The sequence below is a fragment of the Natator depressus genome, chromosome 3, assembly GCF_965152275.1.
Source record: "Natator depressus isolate rNatDep1 chromosome 3, rNatDep2.hap1, whole genome shotgun sequence".
In the NCBI taxonomy this organism is placed as follows: Eukaryota; Metazoa; Chordata; order Testudines; family Cheloniidae; genus Natator; species Natator depressus.
This window is the reverse complement of record NC_134236.1, coordinates 167,256,045-167,282,544: the sequence shown is the minus strand read 5'-3', so window position 1 is coordinate 167,282,544 and position 26,500 is coordinate 167,256,045. Positions and strand designations below refer to the sequence as shown.

Genomic DNA, 26,500 nt, shown 5'->3' with positions numbered 1-26,500 from the left:
CATTGCAAGGCTCAGAGGCCTTTATTTTAATGTGTGACTTAGTTGCAACTCTGGAATGGTGACTAGTAACTAAGAACGCCCTGTGCTCCCTAGGGCTCTGTCTGTCTGCTCTCTGTCATGCTACCCTAAGGGCAGAGGGTGCCCCAAGCCTCACGTTTATCCTCAGTGATTTACCTTGTCCAGAAATGCCTGGGGATTGGGTGACTTTACTCTGCCACCTACTAGTGTTCATGGTTTCCACTGGAGACTTAACAGTTGGCAACACTCACAATGTTATTGTGAGTCACACAGTATTTGATGCTTTTCTTACAGCTCCAGCATCTGGAGTCCTGGGATCAGGTGAGAATCTCAGCTTTCATTTTTAAAACATCTAAGTTCGCAGCCCCCAGGATTTCAGAGAAAAGCTTGAAAACATGAACCCTAAATGTTCTGAAACCAGAAGGAAAATAATAAGAATCACAAATGTATTATTGTTAAAAAGACCTCATGATTCTAGGGGGGTTGTCTCACAATTTTTAAACACTTACGGTTTTACAGTATGATTTTCAGATACGTTCTGCACTTTGGTGTACAGCTTTAGAACTTATTCCAGTAGGATAATCTCCTTTGACGCAATGCTGTGATATTATGTTCCAATACCACGGCATATGTTATACATCATAGCACCACTGTCTGAGATGTGTGCATTAGATCATCTAGTCCAGGGGTTGGCAACCTTCCGCATGCGGCCCATCAGGGTAATCCGCTGGCAGGCCGTGAGACATTGTATTTACGTTGACCTGCAGGCACAGCCCCCCTGCAGCTCCCAGTGGCTGCAGTTCACTGTTCCCGCAGCTCCCATTGGCCAAGAGCTGCGGGAACTGAGCCACTGGGAGCTGTGGGGGGCCATGCCTGCGGACAGTCAATGTAACAACATGTCTCGCGGCCCGCCAGCGGATTACCCTGATGGGCCGCATGCCAAAGGTTGCCGACCCCTGATCTAGTCCCTCCTCTTGCCATTGCAGAATAGCTCCACCAATTTTCTCATGCTAGTTTCAGAGGCAACGCATGAGGGGCATGCAGGGTCACGTGGCCATTTGCTGTTTGGCTTGTACTAAGTATGGGAACGCGGACTAAGCATGCTAAGTAACACTGCTGAAGCTGGCTGCCCTCACTGTCCCCCCCACTGTCAGCAGGCGTGGGTCATCTCTGGCTAGTTTTATAGACCGCTAGTACAGCGGTTCTCAAACTGTGGGTTGGGACCCCAAAGTGGGTCTCGAACACGTTTTAATGGGGTTTCCAGGGCTGGTGTTTGACTTGCTGGGACCCAGGGCCGAAACCCGAGCCCCACCACCCTGGGCCAAAGCTGAAGCCCGAGGGCTTCAGCCTGGGTGGCGGGGCTCAGATTACAGGCCCCCTCATCTGGGGCTGAAACCCTTGGGTGGGTGGGGCTCGAGCTTTGGTCCCCCTCCTGGGGTCATGTAGTAATTTTTGTTGTCAGAAGGGGGTCGTGGTGCAGTGAAGAAGAGGAGGAATAGAGTTTTGGTATGAGGAAGAGGGAAGGGGTCAGAGCTCCCTGCCAATATCTTCCTGATGAGGAAGTAAAGTGTCTTGAGGAGGAGGGACAGATTATTAGACACTTCATTTATATTCTTGTACAGCAGCAAGGTGCATTTTCAGTGACAGGCACTACATAAATTATGTACATAAAAATAAGCCTTTTCTATTCACTGTAGATTATGAGTGACTCACTTTAAAGTGCTTTCTGAGGTACTACAGAACATGACCCTCATCCTGCAAGCTGCTCTGTGTAGGCAGGCCCCTGAGTCCACTGCAGAGTCCCTTTAAGACAATGGGGCTCCACAAGGGTGCATGGGATCTGCCTGTATGCACGAGTTTGGAAAATCAGCTCCTATGAAGAGGGCCATACCAAATTCATGGTCCATTTTGGTCAATTTCATGGTCATAGGATTTTAAAAATTGTAAATTTCATGATTTCAGCTATTTAAATTTGAGATTTCAGGATGTTGTAATTGTAGGGGTCCTGACCCAAAAAGGAGTTGTGGGGGGGTCGCAAGGTTATTGTAGGGGGGTTGTGGTACTGCTACCCTTACTTCTGCACTGCTGCTGGTGGCGGCGCTGCCTTCAGAGCTGAGCAGCTAGACAGGGGCAGTTGTTGGCCAGGAGCCCAGCTCTGAAGGCAGCGCAGAAGTAAAGGCCTGGTATGGTATTGCCACCCTTACTTCTGCGCTGCTGGTGGTGGTGTGCTGCCTTCAGAGCTCGGTGCCCAGCCAACAGCCGCAACCCTCTTGCTGCCCAGCTCTGAAAGCAGCTCAGAAGTAAGAGTGGCAATACTGTGACCCCTCTAAAATAAACTTGTGACCCCCCTACAACTCCCTTTTGGGTCAGGACCCCCAATTTGAGAAACGTGGGTCTCCTCCATTAAATCTGTATAGTATAGGGTAAAAACACACAAAAGACCAGATTTCACGGTTCGTGCCGTGTTTTTCATGGCCATGAATTTGGTGGGGCCCTACCGGTGAAAGATTTTGCATACAAACACATATTTTTATTCAATTCCTGGTATAAAGAAACATCTACTTCATTTCTATCAAAGTATCAATATATGTAATGTAAGTAGAAGGTTAAGAGCTACATTGGTGGGGTTTAACGACAAATCCAATGCAGGTGTGCAGCTTAACAGAATGTGAAGATAAATAGCATGCAGAGAAGACATGAGAATATGATGGGGTCTGATGGAGTGGGAAACAGTGCAAATACTACATGGGAACTAAAACCAAGAACGGTATGGTATCTCCATACTGCAGTTGTTTGTTACATGTAACTTATTAAACATTTCTAAAGTTTTCCCAGTATGGAGGGTGGGGGAGCATGCTTACAAACTGAGATGTCATTGAGTTAAGGAGGTTCAGGGTGGTTACCATATCAAGTCCACTTTGGCTATTTATTTTTCAAAGGTAATTTTACTTAAGACACCTCAGTTTTAAAAGTGCTCATTAATTCTTAATTTGCTTCTCCAAATGCAGTACCTTCCAATAATCTCTGTTAGTTATATATCTTTCTGTGAGATGGGGGACAAATAAGAAATAATTACAGCAAACTACTATTAAACCATTTTCCTAGCAAAGGGAAGTTTCACATGGAATTTAAACAGTTACTGTATTGATACTTAGTACTATATTCAACACATCTGTGCTGCTGTCACTTTAAAAGGCCTTTGCTCAGTAGTAATATTTTAATAGGACTACACTGGGAATTTTGGTGAGGAAGGAGGAAAAAGTAGTTTAAAAGTTGGTAAAAGTATGTCAAAAGCTTAAAGGAAGGAGAAGCAGGAAAAACAAAGAGGTCGGCCTCAAGGAAAGTAATGATATGTCCTCGCTACAGGGAAAGGTTTGTTAGGCACTAGGCAAAACAAAGGGTAAGTAAAAGACTAATCCATTCAAATGGCTTCTTATCACAGCTGTTCCCTTGAACTACTACTCCCTACATTGATCTAAGCCAAGAGGTGTTACTTTGTAACAGATAGTTTGCTCCCCTCTTTATTACAAAACTTGGGGAAATCCCTAGCTCTAAGCATTTAATGCATTTCCATGTATAGAAAAGAGTTAAGGCGTATTCTTCAAGATGGTATCTCTATAATTCTTATTGCCTAAACATCCTATTAGTCACTTTAAGTTTTGAAACTCCCTAATAGATGGATGCTACCAACTAACTGGGGAGATGTTTTGATTATTGAGGAGCTGTTTCTCTGCTGAAGGAGTGTCCCTCCCACATCAGTACTACCAGGGGTGCTGGAACACGTTTTATAGTCGAGGGTGCTGAGAGCCATTGAACCAAACTGTAAACCCTGTAGAGATGGAAACCACTTCAAGCCAGGGGGTGCTGCAGCAACCCTAGTTCCAGCACCTTTGAATTCTGCTGACTTTATGACCATTTTCCTTTGTCATATGCAAAAAGAAAGTAGTAAATGTCTCCAGTAGACTATAAAATAACTAAACAACCCCCACTCTTATTAGTGTAAGTACTCTGGTGAACTAACTCACAAAAACAAAATGGGCAAGCATTTGAAAACAGCATACTTCATCAGGTCATGGAAACAACATTAGGATAACAGCAGCTGCAGCTTCACTGGTAAGAGTTTTTTAGCTCTTATAAACTAAATGTAGGACTAAATCAAAGAGGGGTGGAAAAAATGGAAAACTGGAATATTCCTTCAGTTTCCCAATATACACTCCATTATAGCTGAGAAGGCACTTTAATTTTAAACCTCTGATTTCAGCAATGTATCTTTCCTCCAAAATGAGCTTGTGGGCAAACTCTGTCATGCTTTGTCTCCACCTAGCTCTGAAACTATTGCATGGCAGAAAACGTGGGGTTTAGATGTCCTCTTGCAATGCAATAATCTAAACGGTTTGGTTTCATAACTTTAGATCTAGCATGTGATAGTCTTTGGTGAGTGAGAAATTTGTATATTGCTATGTTTTAGGGAATAACTGAAAACCAATAATAAACGAGTTAAACTTGGTAGTAAACTCATACTAAGTATTTGCCTTAACAAGTTACTTCATTATTGGCTTTTTATATCTGGATGTCTGCAAACACATAATCTCCTCAGGCTCCTTCCATCATTGGTCTCTGGGTTCCCCTCTGTCTTAAAGTCATAGCAAATCTGATGGCTTCCCTTGAATCATGTTGGCATGTGCAGTTTCAAAGTTTGTACATATTGGCGTATAAATACATCCTGTGATGTGTTGATCAAAACCCCACATGAGTTGAAATGGCTTGATTATGTGGAGGCAAGTAAATGCACTTTACTTTTTTCTCTTCTAAATATTTTCCCCTCTTTCCCTTGTGCTGTCCCTTGTTAATTTGTTGCAGAGAACAAAGAAATTCATGCAAGCAAATTGTTAATTTAACTTTAGGTTTGAAAGTTGTAGAAACTTGCCAAAACTCGAAGTTCTGGTTCCCACAGTGACTTTAATCTAGCTACTCTGAGCATATATAATAAATAATTAGACTGAAATAGACTGTAAAATGAAATATTACTCATGTGCAAGTATGCAAGAGTTGTGGCTGCTGTGAGGTTAAAACCTTTAAATTTCTGCACTTTTGTGCATTTACTGTCTCAACCATAATGTTGCATTAAGGTTACTTTTCTTATACAACAACATGAGCTGAGACCAGCAAACTGGACAGAGAACATCACTTGGAAAAACAAGATCTCAAATTTTGTCAAACTGCCACTTTCAAATATGTAAACATGTATCCAGCTCATCCAATGTAACCCTTATAAAAGTCAACTCAATATATCTGGATCATTTTCTTAAATTCCCAGAAAATACACGTGATAAAAGACAAATTACATTGATGAATCTGAAAACCAGAAAAAATGTTCATAATACAAAACAGAGGGATGTCTATTGAGGAATATTTGTCACCAATACAATGCTCCATATCTAATTTACCCACTACAGTTTTTCTGTATAGTTGAGGCTGGTTGAGAGATTCCCAGTTTTGTGCTTTAACAAAAAGGTTATCCCTCTTTTTGGCAACGGGCACCTTTCTGACAATCTTGGAAAGGCCAAGGATTTAACGGGAGGTTGAATTAATAAACCTCACTGCTTCACAGAAGGGTTTAGGCCAATTGGCAGAGCTGTAAGGGAAAACTTCTATGGCTAACAGTCCGCAATATTTCACCTTTTGCTAGCAGTAAATTACCAAATTTAATAATATCTAGGTAAGAACCCAGGTAGTTACTGCAAAAGGAAAAACAACTATCTACATATAGACAAGAGTCTCTATTAGGATCACACAGAGGAAACATCTCTAAGATAGCAAAGAGAAAATATAACTAATATACACCAACAGAAGGACTTGGGTATTGTACCTTGCAGCCATGATATCACTCAAATCTGCTTCTTACAGTAACTGAACTTTCAAAAAAAGAAAAGGATTACTTGTGGCACCTTAGAGACTAACCAATTTATTTGAGCATAAGCTTTCGTGAGCTACAGCTCACTTCATCAGATGCATTCTGTAGCTCACGAAAGCTTATGCTCAAATAAATTGATTAGTCTCTAAGGTGCCACAAGTACTCCTTTTCTTTCTGTGAATACAGACTAACACGGCTGCTACTCTGAAACCTGAACTTTCAAATTCCCTCTTGCCACATGCAGATTTTTTTGAGACCATATAAGACTCCCAATGGAAAGTTTCATTGGGGTTACTAAGGCAGTGTTAGATGCCATTCTTGGAACTATGGCCCTGCTACTGTTCTGTAGTTATAAGTTTCCAAAGGACCAGCTGTGACCCAGGAACCTCTTAGTGCCAACTGGGAAGTGGCACAGAATCTCCGGCATCTGGTATGTACATTCTAATTCACCAAATCGTGTCATGTAAAGACTCAAATAAAAGCTGGTGTCACAGTGGTCATCAATATCACTGTAAAATGCATGTATGGATGTTGTGTAAGGAGTTATTTATAGGGCCCTCCCAAATTCACGGTCCATTTTGGTCAATTTCACAGTCACGATTTTAAAAATAGTAAATTTCAGATTTCATCTATTTAAATCTGAAATTTCACAGTGTTGTAGCTGTCGGGATCCTGACCCAAAAAGGAGTTGTGGGGTAGTTGCAAGGTTATTGTAGGAGGTGTTGCAGTACTGCTACCCTTACTTCTGCACCGCTGCAGGTGGCGGTGCTGCCTTCAGAGCTGGGAGGCTGGAGAGCAGTGGATGCTGGCTGGGATCCCAGCTCTGAAGGCATAGCCGCTGCCAGCAGCAGCACAGGACTAAGGATGGCATGGTGTGGCATTGCCACCCTTACTTCTGCGCTGCTGCCTGCAGAGCTGGGCCCTCAGTCAGCAGCCGCCACTCTCCCGCCACCCAGCTCTGAAGGCAGCGACGCAGAAGTAAGGGTGGCATGGTAATGTATTGCCACCCTTACTTCTGCGCTGCTGCTGGTGGGGCACTGCCTTCAGAGCTGGGCACTTGGCCAACAGCTGCCGCTCTCCGGCTGCCCAGCTCTGAAGGCAGTACAGAAGGACAGGTGGCAATACTATACCCCCCCCATAACCTTGTGACCCCCCCACACCCCCCTGCAACTCCCTTTTGGGTCAGGACCCCCAGTTTGAGAAATGCTAGTCTCACCTGTGAAATCTGTATAGGATAGGGTAAAAGCACACACAAAAGACCAGATTTCATGGGGGAAGACTGGATTTCACAGTCTGTGATGTGTTTTTCATGGCCATTAATTTCGTAGGGCCCTAATTATGTATATACAGTTAAAATTATGTTCTTAATGTCTGTGTCTAGGGCCAGGTCACCAGCAAAGGTGAAAAACAGATGAACGGTTTTTTGTCAGACAAAAAACCTATCTGTCTCTTTACATGTAAATTTAGTATTTGCTCCTGGAGGAATTCTCTGTCAAAAAATTAAAAATTCTGTGCACAATATTTAAAAATTCTGCATATTTTATTTGTCAAAATAACACAATATAATCACACTGTTTTCAATTATTTTGGTAATTTATTTCAAAATACCTGTTAGCAAGTATGTCTCTAACAATATAGACAACAAAAAAGATTCAGGAAATATTTTTTTGACAAATAGATTCCTTACTAGGCATACTAATACAGAACTTTGTAGTTTAAATGAATTATTACTCAATATAGAAATGTATTTCCTGCTCCCTTCTGAAGCAGTGCAAAGGCTTGGGGGAGTCAGATTTAACAGAGGAGCTGAGGGACAGGGAAATAATTGAGAGGGAAGGAGCCTGAGAGTGAACCTGGTGGGTTATTGGGTGTGGGTGGGAGAAGTATGAAACAGGTTTTTTTCGGGGGAGGGATTTTTAGGTTGTTGGGGAGCCTCCCCTATGCAGACCCTGGCTGACCCATAGCCTCTCCCATTCAGTCAGGCACATTGCCCCTGTCCCCATGTGTCCCTGCACTCCCTCTTCCACCATCCCCATGTGGCCCTGCACCTCCACTCAGCCACCCCCCCACCGCGTTGCCATGTGGCCCTGCCCCCCCCGACTCATCCACCCTCTGTCCCCATGTGTCACTGCATCCCCACTCCCATTTGACCCCTGCCTCAGTCTGTCTCCCACACTTGCCCTTCTGAACCCTAGTCTGTGACCCCCCGCAGCAGTCCTGTCTGCCCCGCTCTGTCTGTCCCCCCCCCCCCCCATATCCCATGACTCCTCACCTGGCCCCACAGGCAGGGTGCTGTGAGGAATGCAGCCTTTCCTCCTAGCCGGCTGCTCTCCGTTCTGGTGCCACAGCAGCCCTTGGAGGGTAAAAGGCATAACTGCAGTGCCTCTCCAGCAAAATGCATTTTCTGCAGAGAAAAAAAATCTGCAGGGGGACATGAATTCTGTGTGTGCACAGTGGCACAGAATTCCCCCAGGAGTAAGTACTGTATGGTTCACAATGGGTCTTCTCTTATCAGTCTGAACCAAATGCTAATGAATGGTTGTGAAAACTTCCTGTTACTTTTCTCTCTTTGAAGAAGTAAACTGGGTTTGGGGGAAGAACCCTATTTTGAGATGCACATCAAAGGTTTGCTCTAGTACATTTGGGGACAGAGAGGACATCCTGTCATCCTTCAGCTAAGAAATAAATGGACAGTGAGTTTGCTTCATGAAAAGGGGGTTTCAACCAGGCTTGGCTGAAAACACTGGAGGGAATTTTGGATGAGATTTTATTTCTATTATTCTTACTCACTATCCCTTGAATCTTTGTTCTTCGAGTAATAAACATATGCTTGTTTTCACTATGAATATATCTAAGTGCTGTGGGGTTATATAAAGAGATGGTCCTGAGTTGAATCTTACCAGCTGGTGTGTACTGTTCCTTAAGGAACAGCAGGCCTGGTAATGGTGTGAGTGTCCGGTGGACAAGGAGCTGTCCGGGAACGGTCAGAGGACTTGGGGGTTGGTGTATGTCTTTGTCTGTACAAGTTAACCACAGTGACTCCTGCAAAGGCCTGGAAGGTAGCATTTGTATTGCCAGAGGCTGGTGGTTTCAAGGAACTGATCCACAGCAGGCACAGCCAAGGCTTCTTGCTAAGGGCTGATGGTGAGGTGCCTCACAACCCTGGGTACCCCCAGGGAGCATCACACCAGCTCCTCTTTCTTTTTATAGATAGGATTAATTTATTTTGAACCAGCATACTGACCGATTAGGATGAGAGAATAATGTTTGTAAAAGTTCAAATACAGTCTTCCAGTTTCTCCTTTTCAAGAAGTCTCTTCGAGAAGTAGCTGTCAAAGAGTGTCACTTTCTGACTTACACTTTCCCATGACTTAGTAATGGAAGAACTAGAGACATTGGTGCATTTCCAGAGGATTACAAGAATTACCGCCCCCCGCCACCACAAAGCACTATTATGTACAGTGTTCTGACTTGTTAATAACTGAAGGAACAAAATATCATTTGCAGTGTACCCACATTTTAAAAAGGAGAGGCACTCTTGGTACACAGCTGTGCTGACTATTTGGATTTAAATAAGCTCCACTTCAGTATTCACCATGGATTAATCTGTGCGGGCTGTAGTTCCAATGGCTTGTGTATGTGCCCTTTCCCAGGTGATTTTACAAGATTAAAAACTACTACTTCTTGATGGAGTTACGCCATAAATGTTTGTCTACTCACTTTATTATATGAAAACCCTCTCAGGTTCTGGGTTAGAATAGCTGCCGGATGGGGAGGACATTTGCAGACCATAGTCCATCATGTTAGAAAGTTTGGGTTTCTTGTTTAAAAGGCTTTATTTTCATCCGCAACCACATTTTAGCTTTCTGAGTGTCTCTGCAAATGTAATCTGGCTAGCTTCCTGGGGGTAAAACAGGAGAAAGATAGGGAAGAGAATTTTTCTGGGCTCAATTTTTTTTTCCTTCCAAACCTGTAAGAGACTCCTACCTGGCTACTTTATTTTTTTTCCTTAGACCTTCTTCATTAAGAGGACCCCAAATAGAGGGTCTGCTGCTGGAAGGCATCCTTTGTGCAGACTCTAGTTGCATAACTATCTATATAGGAAAGCAATCTTTATCCCAGGACTCCATGGGATGAACTCTAGTCTTTTGGACTGGGGGCATGTTTATCACTTCCCCAGAACAAGAGCAAATGATCTCTGAGGAGTTCTTTTTGATGCTTGCTTGCCTGAAGTGAATGATTTGCCACCAGAGCCTTGTGAAAATGTATAGTGGACAAGATCTCCCTCTCTCTGAAAAATATGTGACTTTTTCAATAGAGCACGCAAGTCTCATGGAAATGCACTCCTCCAGAGATCAGCATATCTAATTTTAAAAAATGCTAAAAAGACCACTTCTACTGCAGTGAGAAGAAAAGTTTTCCCTCTCCTTAAGAACCAGACTTTCCCACCCTCATTCACATTGAGTAGCACCTTATTCCCTGAAGGCCCATTAACTATACATAGAGTAAGGTACCACTCAGCACGTGTAAGGGTGGCAGAGTCTGACTGTAAGCTGTCCTTTTGTCATAAGGAAATGCTCACAATGTGGTCAGCTTGGATACACAGAGCAGTTCTGACTTTTTGACTGTAAAGTACAAAAGGACAAAGAATCTCTGCAGTAAATTACGAGCTGTGTAAGATGAAAATGTTAAGGCCATCTAAAAAGAATGATCAGAAATGGGAAAGGGGGAAAAGAAATATTCAAATCTAAAGTATTGGTAATAGATATTATGATTGAAGTGTCCTATTCCAGTGCTCAAACAGCAAATCGTGTGAAATCACAAATCACATTTGAAAATAAGCAGAACTACACTTAAAAATTCAGAAACAAATCTGACCAATATAGTCATGGAAAAATAACTTAAATATTGTAGTACAGAACTTTCATTAAAATATTTAAACTGTCAGATGATTGAGAAGGTTGTAAGATTCAAGATGCAGTGCAATTTTCCTTGAAGAAAAGGCTTGCCTGTTGTGAGCTTCAGAAGAAGAGAGCCTCTTTTCTTTTAAAAAGGAACCTCACTTGGTATTTTTTTGTTTATGGGAGTCTCTGATCTCATGTAGATCTTCTGCATAACTTGCTAATAAGAGACTGTTTAAAAATAGAATGAATCTGCTACTGCGTGATTTTAATTATAAAAAGAACAGATTCTTACTGTTCATCTAAAGTATGAAATGAACTAAGTTTATTTATGACTCGAATTAGCTGGTAGCACTGAAGGTATGTACATCCTCATAATCCCATCATCCAAGTGTATATCTTCATAGAATAAAAGTGTGCTCCTTTGTAAATCCAAATAGTGTACCTCATTATTTCTATAATTGCACTGTATCTTGCCACATGTTAGCTTGGTGCTTTACAGACATGCATGAATACAAGAACCATGCCTCAGAGATTTCTAAACAAAGCACATGCTGAGGATGGTAGAAGGAGGAGAAGGGATGCAATATAAAAGCAACATTATTGAACAACAGGTAGGCTCTTGTTAATTTCACCCTTTAAAAATTGTGGTGTATTTTTGTAATATAGAATAAACAAAGTAAACTATGTCCACCGAGAGTAGGACAAGAAATAATTGACTTAATCTGCAACAAGGGAGATTTCGATTAGATATTAGGAAAAAATTTCTAACTACAAGGATAGTTAAGCACCAGAATAGGCTTCCAAGGGAGGTTGTGGAATCCACATCATTGGGGGTTTTTAAGAACAAGTTTTTGGACAAACACCTGTCTGGGATAGTCTAGGTAGGAGGTACATCTAGCTCCCTGCACTAAGCAGGACTAAACTAGATGACCTCTTGAGGTTCCTTCCATTCCTACACTTTTTTATGACTCTCTCTGAAAGAGAATGTCAGTGGTATGGATTGCTTTGTGAAGATTTTACTTACATGAAGATAGTCTCTTCAATATATGCAAGTACCTAAATGTAAAATGTATTAGGATACAGTTTCTGACCAAAACCAGGCAACCTATTGGTACAGTATCAATAACTATCAGCAAATCCTGAAGATTTCAGTTAACACTTAACCTTTGCTTGCTTACCTCAGTACATAATTGTATTCCCTCCAAAAACCTATGCAAAAGTATTTGTTTTGTTAGCTTTCTTTGAAAGGTTACAAGATTACATGGAAATCTGGGAAACTAATGCAATACGGATTTCAAGTCTGTGTGACCAAAGTCTTCTAGGGAAGACTTTTTACTATATGCAGGGGAAAATGGGCATTTCAATTAATCTGGAATCCATTCCTTGAATCCCTGGAGAAAAAAGACTGCATAATATATCCCAAGTCAATCTGTATAATACATCCAAATTTGTATCCCTTGCCTTTGTACTATTTGCACCAGTAGTGTACTCCATGCTATGAGACTCCACTCCCCCCTGCCTCTGCCTGCAGTTCAAAGGTTACTTTTGTCTGTACTCCTTTTCCTCCCCAGTAGGGTAGACAATGTTCCAAGCATGAAAGTTTAACCCCAAAGTTAACCATGGCCAGCTAATATGTTCTTAAACATGATACGCACCTTGTCCACAATAAGAGCAAAACGTGGTGCACTGTAGATGCTAAAGCTTGAGTGCTGGTAACACAGCCATTCTGCAATGTGGGCACAGGGTGATGAGGTAGGGGTGGTTTTAAAACATACCTTAACATGTTTACATGTTTTAATTAACATGTTTTTAAACATCACTTAGCACCTAGCATAGTCAAAGACAGTCATGGCTAAAGCATGTTAGCTGGGTATGGTTAACCTTAAACTCTCCTCCCTCCATCCCCAGGATTAACAAAGTCAGTTAGCTGAGCTTTGTTATACATCAGAACTGTGCCTATATTAGGAAAACGGGTTTGTGTTTTAAGACACATTCAAAAATGAGGCCAGTCTTAGTCCAGACAGGACCTAGTTGTTAAGGTGTTAACTCACATTTAATTAGAATGTTTCTGAACATTTAAATCATGCCTGCACTCTATTTGTTTTTAAAGCTCGGGTTCACTGCTAATTAACCAAAGATAAACCGACCTCTAATGAAGACAAATCCTAAAATGACCCTGGTTTTCCCATGGTAGAAAAAACTGTCTCCCTTTGCCCACCTGTAAAATGCTTATCTCACATCCGCCCTCCAGGACGTTTAACTAGCCGATACTTGTAAGGTGCGGTGCTTTGGATGCAAGATGCTATGGAAACAAAGTACTAAAACCATTGCATGCATCCGACGAAGTGGGTATTCATCCACGAAAGCTTATGCTCCAACACGTCTCTTAGTCTATAGGGTGCCCCAGGATTCTTTGCCTACTAAAACCATTGTTCACCGACCCAGTAGCTACAAGCTTCAGCGCCACCACAGCTGCTCCGTGGTGCCCAGGCCCTGGGAACACGCCTCGCTCTCGGAGCCGCCGATCCGGTGCCAGGCGCCGCAGCAGCTGCACAAGGCGAAGCCACGTTTGTGGTTTTAAAGCTGTCTAAGCAGCGGGGCTGCTGCCGCTGTCCCCGCCGGTGGGTTGAAGGCCGCTGGCTCGGGACTCCACGGCAATGCTATGGGCAGTGCGGGCGGCTGGCTGAAACGGAGCAACACGCTCTGTCCCCACAGGTCACGGATCCGGCCTTGCAGCCCAGCCTCCCTGGCTGTGTGCACGGCTCGGGCGGCTCCGGATTGGGGTTCGGGGGGTGGGTGGGGCGCGCCTGGTCTCCGGCAGCCTCCCCGGGGAGAAGGGAGGGGAGTTTCTCGGAGCTGCTTCCGCCTCCAGCTGAGGCCTGACCCGGGAGTGGATCGCAGCGGCTCTGAGCGGCGGGGCCAGCATGAGCTGCCCCCGGGAGCTAGCGGGGGAGCTGGCCCGGTTCTACACGGTCACCGAGCCCCAGCGCCACCCCCGGGGATACACCGTGTATAAGGTCACCGCTCGGGTGAGTCCGGGGCGGCGGGGACCTGGACAGCTCCGCTCTTAGCGGGTCGCTCCCAAAGGGCCGGGAGCAGGGCGGGCTTAGAGCAACCCCTTCCCCCCAGCCCCCGACCTGCCTCTGTGAATGGGGGGTGGGGGGCAGAGAGCATCCCTGCCTCCCCCCCTCCCTAGTCCCGGACATGCCACTGTGAATGCGGGGCGGGGGGCAGAGAGCATCTCTCCCACCCCCAATCCCCGACCTGCCCCTGTGAATGGGGGCAGGCAGAGAGCATCCCTCCCTTCCTCCCACCCCCAATCCCTGACCTGCCCCTGTGAATGGGGGCAGGCAGAGAGCATCCCTCCCTTCCTCCCACCCCCAATCCCTGACCTGCCCCTGTGAATGGGGGCAGGCAGAGAGCATCCCTCCCTTCCTCCCACCCCCAGTCCCCGATCTGCCCCTGTGAATGGGGGCAGGCAGAGAACATCCCTCCCTCCTCCTGGCCCCCCCCCCCCCAGTCTTGGACATGCCACTGTGAATGGGAGGGGAGCAGAGAGCATTCCTTCCTGCCCCTCTGAAGGGGGGGGAGGGTCAGAGAGCATCTCTCCCTCCCTCCATCCCCAACCTGCCCCTGTGAATGGCAGCAGGCAGAGAGCAGCCGTCCCCCCCAATCTTCCCCTGTGAAGGGGGGGGATGAGGATAGAGAGCATCCCTCCTTCCCTCCCCACCAGTCCTGGACATGCCACTGAATGGGGGGAGGGCAGAGAGTATCCCTCCCTCCTCCCTGCCAATCCCGGACCTGCCTCTGGGAATATGGCCCCAGGCAGAAAGTATCCACCCCATCACAGAGCTTCTCCCAACAGAGGGCCCAGATGAAACTTCTCAGACCTGCCCTCGTGCATGGAAGTGTCTGGGTGGCTAGAGCAGAGATCATCCCTATTCCTTATCCTAGACTTGCATCTATTGGAGGCTTATCAAAGAGCATACCCACCTCACCACCTCCTGCCTCCCATCTGTTCCCTAATGAGAGGAGGATGAGAAAGAGAACATCTTCACCTCACCCGTCTACCCCAAATGTGGGACAGGTTCTGAGCATCCCCAATATGCCTGTCCAGCTTCATTCAGATCTGCCTCAAGTCTCACATGTGATGGGGATAGATGGGTGAGGAGAGGAGGTGGGAGGAAGGAATGAATGAGACTTTTTCATAAGGGAGTCTGCTTTACAGTATCTCTTTGTCCGTCAGGGGATTGGGAGAAGATGATTTCGACATGTCAGTGAGACATTTAAAATTAGATGCTTGCTGTAACTCGGCCTGTACTGTCTCCCCTTTGCTGTATACTCATCTTAATTTTTTCATAAGTATTAACTCAAGGAGTTGAGTCTACTTCAGTAATATTCCACCCATGCAGATTATCCCAACAGTTTAAAGAGCAATCGTAACCCTGACACTAGGGAATGCCCTATCCAGCCTAAAGCACATTGCCTTATGCTTGTGGCCACTAGATACCCAGACCTGCTGTGTCTCAAGCTCTGGTACTTTGAATGAAGGTGGTTTTTATTTTATTTAAAAAAAAAAAAAACTTGGTCCACTGAGGGTCAGACTTCAGCAGGTGTCATCAAAATGAGTCTTCAAATGAGGGCCCCTGCCACTTCCAAATGAATGAGAGACTGCAGGTCTGCTTAACGTTTCCTCAGTGGCACTTGAAGTTTGAATTTCTCTATCCTGTAATTATTTAAAAAAATAAAGCTAGAGGGAAGACTGTGTTTGGATAAATGTCTCCGAAGTGCATGTTACACAAGACCAGTGCTTAATTTATAATGAAAGAGGTGCTGGGACTCAAGCAATTTTTATTTTACTTTAATAACTGAACTGCAAAGCCCAGAGGTGCCGGGGCTATGAACTGCCTAGCTCAGAGGTGCTAAGCCCTGGCACAAATTAAGCACAGCACAAGACCAAATGTGCTGGAGTTGCGAAAAGCCTTAAATACCTTCATAAGTGTTCCTTGGACTTGCCCTAACCTGACAGACTGGTAACCTGAACATTTGGACTCTAGTGTATATGCAGTAATTCTTGATTTTGTGTGTTTCTTAGTTGTGCATCATCTGTCAGAAGCTATGAGACAGTGTTGGTTTCTATTGTTGAGTTTCTGACTTACACAGGTGTTCTGATAGCATCTTAAGTCTGGTAATGTAATGCTGCTTAGTGACAGAAAATAGTTGTTCTGTCTGATGGAACTGTTAACGCTGTCCTAGAAATTGTTAGCTGCCTTAAAACTGCAATAGTGGACCAGTCCAGAAGTCCATCTAACACAGGATCCTGTATCTCAGTGGCCAGAATCACAGTTCTGAGGAAGATGCAAGAAGCTCAGTAATGGACAGATAGGGGGTAAGAGTGGGATCCACAAAGGGTCTTAGGCGTTGCAACGGGAGTGGCATGGCACCTAACTTTTAGGTGCCGAGAAAATCACAGGAACAACACTATGACCCACAAAGCCTCAGTTAGGCATCTAGGCTCCTGTACGCTGGGGAGAGAGAGAGAGGTGCCTTAGAATGGGATCCAGAAAGCCAGCGCGCTAGGCGGTGAGCTGCCTAAACTAGCCAGTGGGAGATGCCAATGAGAGGGGTATGTCCCAATCCCTGTCCCCTCCCAGGGATAGGCACCTAAGTCCAGGCTACGGGGAAGTGCCTCTCACTGCATAGTGCTTCATGAATGTTAACCCCTCTCTGGGAGTCAGATGACTTAGGCAATAAGGCATTTCTTGTCAGAATGAGTTAGATTCCTGTCTTGCTCTACACAAAATGGCTAGAGGAGGCGGTGCCCACCTTGTAACTTAGCCCAGTTCAAGCACTCACCTGGGATGGGGAAGACATAGGCTCAATTCCGTCCTCTCTGACAAAGAGGGAGACAGGATTTGAACAGCGCTCTCCGACTTCTCAGGACACTGTTCTAATCACTTAGCTATGACATATTCTGATGTGGGGCTCCTTCAGTCTCTCCTGTTGAAGCTAATCCACTGTGGATAAATAATGAAGAGTGACTGGAGCAGGGGGACTGTACCCTGGGTCTTCCATCTCCCGGGTGAGTGTCCTAAACACTGGACTACATAGTCATTTTCTCTCTCTGTGGCCAATGACTGTTTAGTCACTGAAGAGTATAAGTGGAACTAATTACAGAGCAAGGTATTACTCAGTCTGAGTAATGCAGCAGAATCTGGCCCTTGTAGGAGGGGAGGATGGCCTTGCGTTGGAAGCAAAAAACTGGAAATTAGGAGACCTGGTTTCTGTTCCTAGTTTTGCCAAAGGCTTCTTGGGTTCCCTTGGGCAAGCCTTTTACCTTCTTTGTACCTCCACCTTCTTTTTTCACAAATGGGAATAATGCTGCATAGCAGTGCGTGGGAGGGACTTGTGAGTTCAGTTCATTAATTTTGAGATCATCGGATAGGAAGTGGTATAGAAATGCAAACTTTTATTGAAGTGACGTGTCCTTTCGCAATCACTGTTGCTGTAAATTTTCTGCCTGTGCGAGCTGTCCATATTTGCACATACCCTATCTTTATATAAAGAAGAGGATCTAGAAAGTTATCTGTGTAGAATGTAGATATATAAATAAACATAGCTCTCTGGCTGTTTGTCTCCGTGTCAGTTTTCTGCATTAACTGTAAGACCATAGACGACTTGAATAATATTTTGTTCTAGATATGATATATTATTCCATCATAGGGTAATGTAAGATGTTTAAACACTAATTAAAGTGCAATAAAAACATGGTGTTTTTTTATTGAGTTAGTGAGAAAAAACACTTTTTCCCCCTGTAGGTTCAGTGCTAGAGAAGCTTGTCATGGGACAGAGGCAAGGAGGACAGGGCATTTAGTTTTTCCACATCTCATCCTGATGAACTCAGTTCACAGGCTTAGTCCAAGAGGTCAATATAGTGGCTTAATTTCATTGGTGGAACTGAAAGCAATGCCCTTTTAGTTAGGACAGTAAAACACAGTCTTGTATTTATCTTAATTCTAATTCTTCACTAATTTTTGTATTCTGCTTGACTTATATTAATTTGAAATACAGCATCACACAGCTGTAGTACATGTGCTGAATTCTCCAAATCGGAATGAAAGTTATATATAAGTCAGGGGGAATGTCAACATTTTATCAGGTCTCTGAAGTTGCAGGTTCTCAGCTTCTACTCCAAGTGACACATGGCAGTTCACACAAATTGTTGGTGGATAGAATAATTCAGATTTTTCTTAATTTAAAATCCCAAAATATTAGTTCTTTGAAGTATTTTAACCTTATAGCCCAGAGGTGATAAAATATTATTCATTGTGCCCAAACATGCTTGGGATTTCACAAACACAGAAATGTTCAGAGCTCTTGCCTCTAAAGGGCTTATACTCTAATTGGACATGTAATAATAACTGGGCTGGGGGTAAAAACTTGGGACAGTGGAGAATATTAAAAGAAGCTGTTCAAAACTATGTAACAATATTTTGTTTAAGGCAGTTGTCTGACCCCCACCACTTTTTGTTTTCTCCCTCCCATCCATGCAGTTGGCTGGCTCCATGGTTGATATGACATCACTACCACAGTGCTTGCTGGGGCTGTGTCACTCATACCGTGAACTGGTGATCTGCAGCTTTGGGTGACTGCCTGGAAAAAAGTAAGGTTGACCTGCCCAGTGTGCTGAATACCCCTCTTATGCTAGCTATTTCGGGTATTCAGCACATTCTACTAGAGATCTCTGATTTCTTTTGATTCTGTACTTGTGGATCATCTGTAAAACTGGTTTAATAGGTTAAGAGAACTTTACTGTCAAATATAAAATATCACTTTAATATTTGTGAGTAGGAGAGTTGCATGTTGAAAGTGTCCTGAACATCTAAACCAAATGCACAGGTCTCATTGGAGACTTTTTTGAATGCTAAGCTGAACTAACTTTGGGAAATTTTTCTTAAGGTCTGTTCTTAGGAAATGATTTTAAAAGAAAGTCAGCTTTAACAGTGTGGAAGCCCTGAAAAAATTCCTTTTATATTTTTAGCAAGGCTGGCACAATGTGGAAACTGTATGTAAGATGTGAATTCTACATAATATATTTAAACTTTTGTACTGTGAAAGACATTACATACATCTGCAAAGTTAGACCTAGTTTACACTGGGGGGAGGGTGGGGGGATTGATCTAAGTTACGCAACTTCAGCTACATGAATAACGTAGCTGAAGTGGTTAGATCTACTTAGATCTACTTACCGCGGTGTCTTCACTGTGGTAAGTCAACGGTTGACGCTCCCCGTCAACTCCGCCTGCGCCTCTCGCTCCGGTGGAGTACCGGAGTCTATGGGAGAGTGCTCAGCAGTCGATTTATTGCATCTAGACTAGATGCGATAAATCGGACCCCTCCCTCCCCCGGATCGATTGCTGCCCGCCAATCCGGCGGGTAGTGTAGACAAGCCCTTAGAGAAGCATTACAGGTCCTGTATTCATTTCCAACAGTTGAATTCAAGAAGAGATATGAAAGGATTAAAAAAAAAAAAAAAGAGGCACCACAAGAGTATAGTATCCAGTGTAGAATTACGAGAGATTTTAAAAATTAGTTTCTTATTAAAAAAGTCTGCTATTTATTAATGCTGAATGTTTACAGAGCAGACAAAAACATAGGATATTCTGACCATCTTGTTAAGTAACAAAGGGAGATTCCTATGGTCCTGTTTTATGATTGTTGTTTCCAGAACGTACAGTATTAGTTATGTATTCATCAGTTTGTATATGCAGGTGTGCCATCTATTGATAGGCTATTGATTATTGTGGATGAAAGCTGCTTTCATTAAGGATTTACAAACGATGCTGGTTGCATCATTCCACTCTGAGATTTTTCTGTGCAACTTTTTATCGTCCTAGAGCTTGAGATTTATGGGGTTGTTAACCCATATTCCCTCATGCCAACTATCTGAATTGATGATAGGATCGGTAAAAGTGAAAGAACTCTGTAGAGGTCTCTGGCCTGTGTTGACTTTTATGAAAAGGCTATGGAGAACAAATTAGTCCAGCATATAAATAAATAATTACTGTACAGTGACTTGCAGATGGAATTGGGCAATAGATATGGAAGACGATGTAATCTGTAGAAGAAGGGACTGTGAAACATATGGGTCCTATTCCTGGCTCTCACTAGCTTGTTGTATAATCACTCATTGTTCTAGGTCTCCCTTTACCCCTTTGAGTAACTTATTTACTGTAACCGCACAAAACTGTTGTAGGGCTTTACTGAAAGGTGAACTGCAAAATAAAAAAGTTTATGCCATTTACTGCTCCTTTTGTGATGTGTAAAGATTGTTTAAGTTGCCACCACGCATCCCTCCACATGGTTTGCCTATGAAGTGTTCTAAAATTCTCACCAGGGAGAGAGTATAAACTCTTTACTGAACTAGCTATGTGGACTCTGCTATAGACCGAAACAAAGATGAAAGTAGAGTGAAAGGAAAAGAACAGCTGAAACATAACTGCAGTAAAGAGGCAAATAGACCTTCAGACTAATCACAGCAAGGGAAAAGGTGTGTAAGGTTTTGTCAATTGTAGGCTAAACTGGCACAGGAGAGTTTTAAGGTGCAATTTGAAAGAAGTGACTCAGTGTTTGGGAAGAAGAGTGTTTCAGGTTGATGGGGTAGAATAACGGAAAAATAACCCCATTCTCCTCAGTCTAGTCCCCTCCAAAAACCAAATGGAGGATGAATGGGAACACTACAGTGAGGTTGGGCAGTAGGCTGAAGTTAGGGAAGCATGGAGGAATATGTCACAGAGATTCTTGAAAACCATAAGGAAGATTTAGTAGAGTAAATCTAATAAAACTGGGGGTGGAGGGCTGGGAGATGAGAACAGTCTGGCTGCAGCACCGCGGATCCTCCATGTAGCTTAGAGGAGAAGTTTTTAGGTGGCCTATGGTCTGGAGCTCTCCTGGGTAGCGTACTTTACCACTGAGACAGAAACAACACTGTAATTCAGGGCTTTCTTACACACAAGCAAACCAAACGAAGGCTGCTTTAATTCACACCTTTAATTATCTTAGTGCATGTCAGTGTATGGACAGTGTTATTTCGGATGAAACTGTCCATACGCTGGCTTATGGCATGAATTAAAGCTGACTTAGTTTGGTTTGCATGTGTGTAGACAAGCCTTCAGTCTTTGAGCAATGGACTTTATTGCTATTTATAAATCTAATGCAGAACTCAGGCATTCTAGAGGCTCTCTTGACCAATATAATATATATTTCTTTTTTAAAAACACTAAAATCATCTTTGCCCTGTGCTGCCATACCTGTCAGTCTTTGTCAGGTATTTCTTTGGGGTATAGTCAGTGTGATCAAATGTGCAGAAAACACCAACATGTGACAGGTAGCAAATACGCACGAGGACAAAATCAAAGTGAAAAGTGATCTGTAGAGAACTGAGCTGTGGGTAGCATGGGGAGATTTTGTCCTAAAAGATACAAAACCCACCAAGGCTGAGGTTGTGTGCAATCTGGGTTTCAAAAATGGCTTAGTTACAGCTACCCATATCTATTACATTAATGTTACTTTCCTCTCGTGTTTCTGATAACAATTCCTTCAGGAAAGAATTGGAAGAATGGATGGGAAGATGGTCCATATGTGCCCCAGTTCTAAGTGGTCCCTAATAAGAAACTTGCTTGGGGATGTAGCCCTTAGAAGAAGGCATAAGTTATCTATTTTGTAATTTATTTGCTAGTTTCTAACATACCAATTAGCTTTGTTACTTCATACTTCATCTCTTATTCTATTTCTTATTTTGATAGGTTGAACTTCACTTAACTAACTTAAATCTGTTGAATGCAAATTGAAAAAGATATGCACCTTCTGTGTGGTTTCTTTTTATCAGCAACAGATCACAGTATATTCCTCTTTTAACTCTGCAGACTGAAATTCAGACACTGATCCGGTTTTTGTTTTGTTTTACAGGTTGTTTCAAGAAGAAATCCAGAAGAAGTCCAGGAGGTAACACATTTACATTTGTGAAAATGCTTCAGTTCATGTTCTCATTACTAACTTTTGAAGTATCTTTTACTTAATTTAGTATTTCCTGTGTGTTTTGTCAAAGAAATGAAGCAAACCTTTTTTGTGTCCATCTGTGTTTTTGTCTTAATAATTCAAAACCGAATAGCTAAGGTAGCGTATTGCAACTTTGCCGTCAGTGATGAGTGTGGGGGGGGGGGTGGGGAAATTATGAATCATGACTTCAAACAAAATTTTTGAGGAGTAAAGTGTCTTTTCATGACAAAACTTCTTTGATAACTTTTTAGCTCCTGTTTCATGGCTGAAATTGGAAATTGAGCTTTACTTTAACCCTTACTGGTAAAATTAGATAAGTTCACCATCAGAGTCTAGGTGTCAGCTGTAAGTGTTCTTTTTCCCTCTTTACCTAATACGTCACTGAAAAGCCTACATTAGTGCTGCCTTTCTGTTAGGTGAACAGGGTAAATTGAAGAGGATGAGGGTGATAGAGAGAGAGAGAGGGGGTAGATTTTAATTCTTTCTTACTGTAGGGTGCTCTCAGGCTTCTTAAGAAGTAGCCTGTTATACAATAATAAAAACTAGGGCTGTCAAGCGATTAAAAAAATTGATTGTGCAATTAATCACGCTGTTAAACAACAACAGAATACCATTTATTTAAATATTTTTGGATGTTTTCTATATTTTCAAATACATTGATTTCAATTACAACACAGAATACAAAGTGTACAATGCTCACTTTATATTTATTATATTTGCACTGTAAAAAACAAAATAAATAGTATTTTTCAATTCATCTCATACAAATACTGTAGTGCAATCTCTTTATAATGAAAGTTGAACTTACAAATGTAGAATTATGTAGAAAAAGTAACTGCATTCAAAAATAAAACATTGTAAAACTTTAGAGCCTACATGTCCACTCAGTCCTACTTCAGCCAATCACTCAGACAAGCAAGTTTAGTTACAATTTGCAGGAGATAAAGCTGCCTGCTTCTTGTTGACAATGTCCCCTGAAAATGAGAACAGACATTCATTCGCACGGCACTGTTGTAGCTGGCGTCGCAAGATATTTACGTGCCAGATGCACTAAAGATGCATAAGTCCCTTCATGCTTCAACCACCATTCCAGGGGACATGCGTCCATGCTGATGACGGGTTCTGCTTGATAACAATCCAAAACAGTGAGGACCAACGCATGTTCATTTTCATCATCTGAGTCAGATGCCACCTGCAGAATGTTGATTTTCTTTTTTGGTGGTTCGGGTGCTGTAGTTTCTGCATCAGAGTATTGCTCTTCTAAGACTTCTGAAAGCATGCGCCACACCTCATCCTTCTCAGATTTTGGACGGCACTTCAGATTCTTAAACCTTGGGTCGAGTGCTGTACCTATCTTTAGAAATCTCACATTTGTATCTTCTTTGCCTTTTATCAGATTTGTAGCAAAAGTGTTCTTAAAATGAACAACATGTGCTGAGTCATCATCCGAGACTGCTATAACATGAAATATATGGCAGAATGTGGGTAAAACAGAGCTGGAGACCTACAATTCTCCCCCCAAGAACTTCAGTCACAAATTTAATTAACACACTATTTTTTTAACGAGCATCAGCATGGAAGCATGTTCTCTGGAACGGTGGCCAAAGCATGAAGGAACATACGAATGTTTAGCATATCTGTCACGTAAATCCCTTGCAATGCTGGCTATAAAAGTCCCATGCGAATGCCTGTTCTCACTTTATGGTGACATTGTAAATAAGATGTGGGCAACATTATCTCCCATAAATGTAAACAAACTTGTTTGTGTTAGCAATTGGCTGAACATGAAGTAGGACTGAGTGGACTTGTAGGCTCTAAAGTTTTACAATGTTTTGTCCTTGAGTGCAGTTACCTAACCAAAAAAAAAAAAGTAAGTTGCAGTTTCACAATAAAGAGATTACACTACAGTACTTATATGAGGTGAATTGAAAAATACTATTTCGTTTATCATTTTACAGTACAAATATTTGTAATAAAAATAATATAAAATGAGCACTGTACACTTTATATTCTGTGTTGTAATTGAAATCAATATATTTGAAAATGTATTAAATATTTTTGGATGTTTTTCTACATTTCAATTGGTATTCTGTTGTTTAACAGAGCGATTAAAACGGCAATTAATCGCGATTAATTTTTTTTAGTTAATCGCATGAGTTAACTGCGATTAATTGACAGCCCTAGTTTACATTCCTGCTTTTTCGCGAAAAGCCAGTTGCCAGTTGTTGTGGAACTTCATACAGTGTAAGTTCTTATGCACTCTCTGGATTTTGTGTGTAGTTTTTTACTTGATTTCTCTCCTACGTTTTTAATAGGAAGTCTTCCTGAATTTGAGCTCTGGCTGAAGTTTTTCTTCAGGAGTCCTACTTCTGTTGTTGACTATCTTAAAAATAGTCTATCCAAAATTTAGTAAATAGGTGGCTCCTGAGTAGATCTTAATTTTCAGATGCTCGAGTTAGGATCACTTTTAGCTATTATTCATGTTATAACTGAACATTTAAGCACAGTGCACACAATCCTGTCTAGTGGCCAGATATGCACCCAACCTCCATCAGGAGCTTTTATATCAGATTTTTATCCCACAACAGAGAGAGATTTATGTACAGTCACTGAAGGACTATCAGCAGCTGCTCTTCCATCCTCTCCCCCTAATAGGGTCTATACTTATCACCATTAATCATTTTAAAAACCCTAGAAAATAAATACATCTACTTTGTTGTGAAGCAGTTAGGCATGTTGCACATGTAGCGCCCCTGACACAAACCCAGAAAAGTTGAGCCACTTTACAATACATACTTCCTCCACTCACAACATTAACATTGCTACAACTCCTGCTATTCCTGGGCCATCCACTGCAGCCTTCAGTCTGCTTCCCTCACTTTGCAGCCTTCCATCTCCCCTTTTAACAGCCCTTCTGGACGTAACCCTTTACCAAATTACTGTCTCCCATCACAACCAACTTCTACATCAAGCACCCCCAACTACTACTGTGGGGAGAGGGAAGGGGCATAATCAGGTAAAGCCCTGTGTGCAGAAGGAGTAAAGGGGTAATGATAACTGTGTGTGTCCAGCCCAGGGTGGAGAAACCATTGTTTATTGTGGAAGGAAGATGTGAAAAACAGTTACTAGTGCTCCAATTATTCTAACCATGACAAACAGCCTATCACATCAGAACAGTGTAGCCTTCGCAGAATTGGATTAATTTTTTATACAATTTCAACAGATAATATCACTACTTAAGCATTTTTTCTATTTTTAAAATTGCAGAAATTATGGGGGAGTGTCAACAATTATTTAATGACAGTAGACAGAGACTCAAAATTTAAAGCTTTTATAAACCGTTAAAACACAAGTGGTCAACATCACATGTCCGAATATACAAAGTAAATATCCTTAAATCAAATCATACCTGTTTTTGCTGTTCATTTTTTAGTCCATTTGTAACCAGCCTAATTCATAAGTCTGGATCACTGGATTTTGACTCTACATTTTCAAACAGCATTTTCCTTACTTTTCCTACCTGTAAATTTTGATTATTATTGGTGGAAATATTTTTTTCATCTGTTTGTGTGTGGTTGGTGAAATTGTTTACTGACATTTACCTTTAAAAATCGAATTCTTCCAAGCCTAACTATAACAACTAACAATATATTCACAGTCTCACCAGACAAATACCCTTTACTGCACTTCTTTAGTCCTCAGATTGCAGTTTGTCATCCTCCCTCCAAACCAGATTCCTCTCCATGATCATGGACTTTTCATTCTCTTGAGCAGTTTTATGTGGTGGTTCTGGGATTATCTATAAAACAGTGCTCATCAATCACCCGATCAGAATTTGACTCCTTTGCTTGTGGTAGCTTGGATTGGGCACTCAAAAACTTGAGGCATCCCTAATTATTAGTCCCTTCTGAAAACTTAGGCCAGGGGATCCTCTCCCTCGGGAAGTCCTAGATTTCTTGTTTTGTTCTCCTGAACCTGATCGCTGCAAAGAGTGTGCCTACATTACTAACTTTTGCTGGCACAAGTTCGTTGGCATAAAGACACTGCAGTTCGTATATCGCTTGTGCACATGCATACTTGGCTTCTTGCGTTGGTGCTGCGGGCACTCACCGGGGTGCTTGTGTCAATGCACGGTGCAGTGCACCACAGGTAGGTTTCCCAGTGTGCAACTCGTCACTGTCCAGTGCGCTGTCTTTTGGGAAGTGTTGGCAATGTATGGTGGGGCAGAAGCAAGTCACACGGGGGTGGCTGGGAGTAAGGAGTCAACTTCCCAGCATGTAACTCTCCATCCCACAATTTTGAGAGACAAGGTGGGTGAGGTAATATCTTTTACTGGGTCAACTTCTCACTCACCTTGTCTCTCTCATAACCAGAGACCCACACGGCTACAACTACACTGCATCCATCCCATAATGTCATCTATGTCTCATAATTGTTATACCTTTTTTAAAAAAAAATCTCACCAACCCCTGTGGCCCTCCTTGCTGTCTGACATCTCTGACAGAAGCATGGAGCCTGCTCAGCTCTGTACTGTTGTCATAAGTGTAGCAGGCACAGGACACAAAATCCTCTGGTATTTGCAGAGCTGTAAGAAAAACTGAATCCG

General features: G+C 42.6%; 1 protein-coding gene across 1 annotated transcript in view; it reads left to right on the top strand.

Annotated features, from left to right (window-relative positions):
• The first annotated feature begins 13,740 nt into the window (after positions 1 to 13,740).
• RPS6KC1 (ribosomal protein S6 kinase C1) overlaps positions 13,741 to 26,500 on the top strand; it is a 106,862-nt gene continuing 94,102 nt past the window's right edge. Inside the window, exons 1-2 of the mRNA XM_074949272.1 lie at positions 13,741 to 13,865; positions 21,805 to 21,840. Coding sequence (XP_074805373.1) covers positions 13,761 to 13,865; positions 21,805 to 21,840 — 141 coding nt within the window. The 5' untranslated portion in view covers positions 13,741 to 13,760. The remainder of the gene's footprint in view (positions 13,866 to 21,804; positions 21,841 to 26,500) is intronic.